The sequence below is a fragment of the Babylonia areolata genome, chromosome 29 (genome assembly GCF_041734735.1).
Source record: "Babylonia areolata isolate BAREFJ2019XMU chromosome 29, ASM4173473v1, whole genome shotgun sequence".
NCBI lineage: Eukaryota > Metazoa > Mollusca > Gastropoda > Neogastropoda > Buccinidae > Babylonia > Babylonia areolata.
The window spans coordinates 31283650-31286929 of NC_134904.1; the positions used below are offsets into that span (position 1 = coordinate 31283650).

The 3280-nt window shown below is 44.6% G+C and overlaps 1 protein-coding gene across 2 annotated transcripts in view; it reads right to left on the reverse strand.

Moving 5' to 3' along the window:
- Positions 1-2140: 2140 nt before the first annotated feature.
- The window catches only part of LOC143274720 (uncharacterized), a 12678-nt gene continuing 11538 nt past the window's right edge, over positions 2141-3280 (reverse strand). The window contains exons 4-5 of one of the 2 annotated variants that reach the window (XR_013053297.1): positions 2455-3280; positions 2141-2343 (exon numbers count right to left, since the gene is read on the reverse strand). The exon at positions 2455-3280 is cut by the window's right edge and continues 1085 nt beyond it. Coding sequence is in view for 1 of the 2 variants with exons in the window: in XM_076578628.1 (XP_076434743.1) it covers positions 3055-3280 (226 nt within the window). In the remaining variant the exon portion in view is untranslated. The other variant, XM_076578628.1, reaches the window with a different exon arrangement.

Here is a 3280-nt window from a genome sequence, read left to right on the forward strand (position 1 = left end):
ATCACAATCATCATCATCGTTATTACCATTATTCGAGTCGATACAACAGATACGTATGTAAGCTATTGGCAGAAAGTTATTGTCATAAGAAATATATTTTAAAAAAATGTGTCGGTAGTAGGTAACATCAGGTAAATAATGTATAATAAATAACGCTGCAATAAAGCGTCCTTGATTAATCAAAAGCATTGTACAAGACAGCCTGTCTCTCTGTGTCACACATACTCAAACCGTGAAAAGCACCTGACCTGTCAGCTGATGAACGCTGCGATTAGGCGACGAATATAATTATTATAGTTTGCTTCCAAGAAACACCGTGATAATAGTTCCTTTATTTATTTTGTTTAATCATGTACATTGAGCAGAAGAATTATTGTTCACAGACAGGAGGAGATTCTTCTGAAACAACAACAACAACGACGACAACAAAAAGTCCATTAATTTTCTTTGAGGGACAAAAAAAACAACAAAAAAACCCAAAAAACAACAACAACAACAACAACAAAAAAAAACCAGGGCAGAAGCCAGTTTGAATCTTGATTATTTACAAACACCCCAGTGTCATGCACAATGTGTTCTGGGTAGACTTCCATAACGCGTCTTCCGAGCACCAATCACATCAGAGTCGTGCCTGTTCCGTCCACTTTGGCACACCATGTTCGGGCATCAGTTTGATTTCATGCGGCACAGGTATACTTGGTCAGATATAGTCTTTGATTTCCGGCTTGGGGAAAAAAGCAAAACAACAACAACAACAACAAGAAGCAGCAGCCATGTTTCATGTCTGGTACACGAGTCACAATTCCTTCTTGCTGTTCCGTTCACTCTGCTATTACAGTCAAAGATCAAGTGTCTGTTTAGTGAATTCTCTCATCCAGTTCCAGAACAACAACATAAAAAACCAACAACAAAAAAACAAACGACAAAAACAACAACAGCAACAACAACAACCCCCAACAAACACACAAACAAACAAACAAACAAACAAAAACACCCTCAAAACCCACGTTGTTTTTCATACCTAAACACATTCTCACATTTAAAGCGTATTCATATCACAAAGCAAAAAAAAAAAAAAAAAAAAAAAAAAAAAATTATCGGAAAAAACATTATTCTACAACCAAACCTGGTGGTGGTACCCTGTTATTCAATTATTAACGAAACCGACGAAACCGACTCGAACGTCCCCTTTAAAGAGAGAAGAGACTTCAAGAAGCCACCATTCTCAGCGGCTGTATTGAGAGGTTTTACAGGAATCCTGTTATTTAATCAACTAACACCCCCCTCCCCCTCCCCACCCCCCCCCTGAAGCAAACAAAGACTTGTGGGTTCCCTTTAAAAAGAGAAGAGAATAAGAAGAGGCCCTGACTTCAAGAAGCGCCATTCTCAGCGGCTGTATTTAGAGGGGTTTTTTTTTGTTTTTTTTTTTTTACCGGAACCCTGTTATTCCATCAATTAAACGCCCCCCCGAAACAAAACACACTCGCCCGTCCCCTTTGAGAAGAGAAGAGAAGAGGCCCTGACTTCAAGAAGCGCCATTCTCAGCGACTGTATTTAGAGGTGTTTTTTTTTGTTTTTGTTTTTTTACCGGAACCCTGTTATTCCATCAATTAAACGCCCCCCCCCCCCCCCCCCCCGAAACAAAACACACTCGCCCGTCCCCTTTGAGGAGAGAAGAGAAGAGGCCCTGACTTCAAGAAGCGCCATTCTCAGCGACTGTATTTAGAGTTTTGTTGTTGTTGTTTTTTTGTTTTTTTACCGGAACCCTGTTATTCCATCAAATAAAACCCCCCGAAACAAAACACACTCGCCCGTCCCCTTTGAGAAGAGAAGAGAAGAGGCCCTGACTTCAAGAAGCGCCATTCTCAGCGACTGTATTCAGAGGTTTTTTTGTTTTTTTACCGGACCCTCTTATTCCATCAAATAAAACCCCCAGAAACAAAACACACTTGCCCGTCCCCTTTGAGAAGAGAAGAGAAGAGGCCCTGACTTCAAGAAGCGCCATTCTCAGCGACTGTATTTAGAGGTTTTTTTTTTACCGGAACCCTGTTATTCCATCAATTAACCCCCCCCCCCCCCCCCCCCGAAACAAAACACACTCGCCCGTCCCCTTTGAGAAGAGAAGAGAAGAGGCCATGAAGTCAAGCAGCGCCTTTCTTAAGCAGCTGTGTTAGAAGGCTTTCCTAAAGCATCATTCTAAGCGGCTCTATTTGGAAGGGTTTCCTGCTTAACCTGTCTTCTTCAAGAAATGCCGTTCTCAGCGCTGGTATTGAAAGAGTTTACTGGAACCTGTCTTCAAGAAGCGCCGTTCTCAGCGCTGGTATTGAAAGAGTTTACTGGAACCTGTCTTCAAATAGTGCCGTTCTGAGCTCTGGTATTGAAAGAGTTTACTGGAACCTGTCTTCAAGAAGCTCCGTTCTGAGCTCTGGTATTGAAAGAGTTTACTGGAGGAACCTGTCTTCAAGAAGCGCCGTTCTCAGCGCTGGTATTGAAAGAGTTTACTGGAACCTGTCTTCAAGAAGCGCCGTTCTCAGCGCTGGTATTGAAAGAGTTTACTAGAACCTGTCTTCAAATAGTGCCGTTCTCAGCGCTGGTATTGAAAGAGTTTACTGGAACCTGTCTTCAAGAAGCGCCGTTCTCAGCGCTGGTATTGAAAGAGTTTACTGGAACCTGTCTTCAAGAAGCGCCGTTCTCAGCGCTGGTATTGAAAGAGTTTACTGGAACCTGTCTTCAAGAAGCGCCGTTCTCAGCGCTGGTATTGAAAGAGTTTACTGGAACCTGTCTTCAAGAAGCGCCGTTCTCAGCGCTGGTATTGAAAGAGTTTACTGGAACCTGTCTTCAAGAAGCGCCGTTCTCAGCGCTGGTATTGAAAGAGTTTACTGGAACCTGTCTTCAAGAAGCGCCGTTCTCAGCGCTGGTATTGAAAGAGTTTACTGGAACATGTCTTCAAGAAGCGCCGTTCTGAGCGCTGGTATTGAAAGAGTTTACTGGAACCTGTCTTCAAGAAGCGCCGTTCTCAGCGCTGGTATTGAAAGAGTTTACTGGAACCTGTCTTCAAGAAGCGCCGTTCTGAGCGGCTGTACCGGAAGGGTTTCCTGGAGCCTGGACTTTCCGCGAAGCTGGGGACAGAGGACCGCCGCCACCACCGCCGGAGGAGGGTGAGGGTGAAGAAGGAGGGGGTCTCCAGCGCTGGCGCGGCATGCTGGCCGACCTGGCGGGAAGCACCACCACCTGCCTCCGCTTCTGCCGGAAGCCCGGAGTGTGCGCGCTGTACACGGCC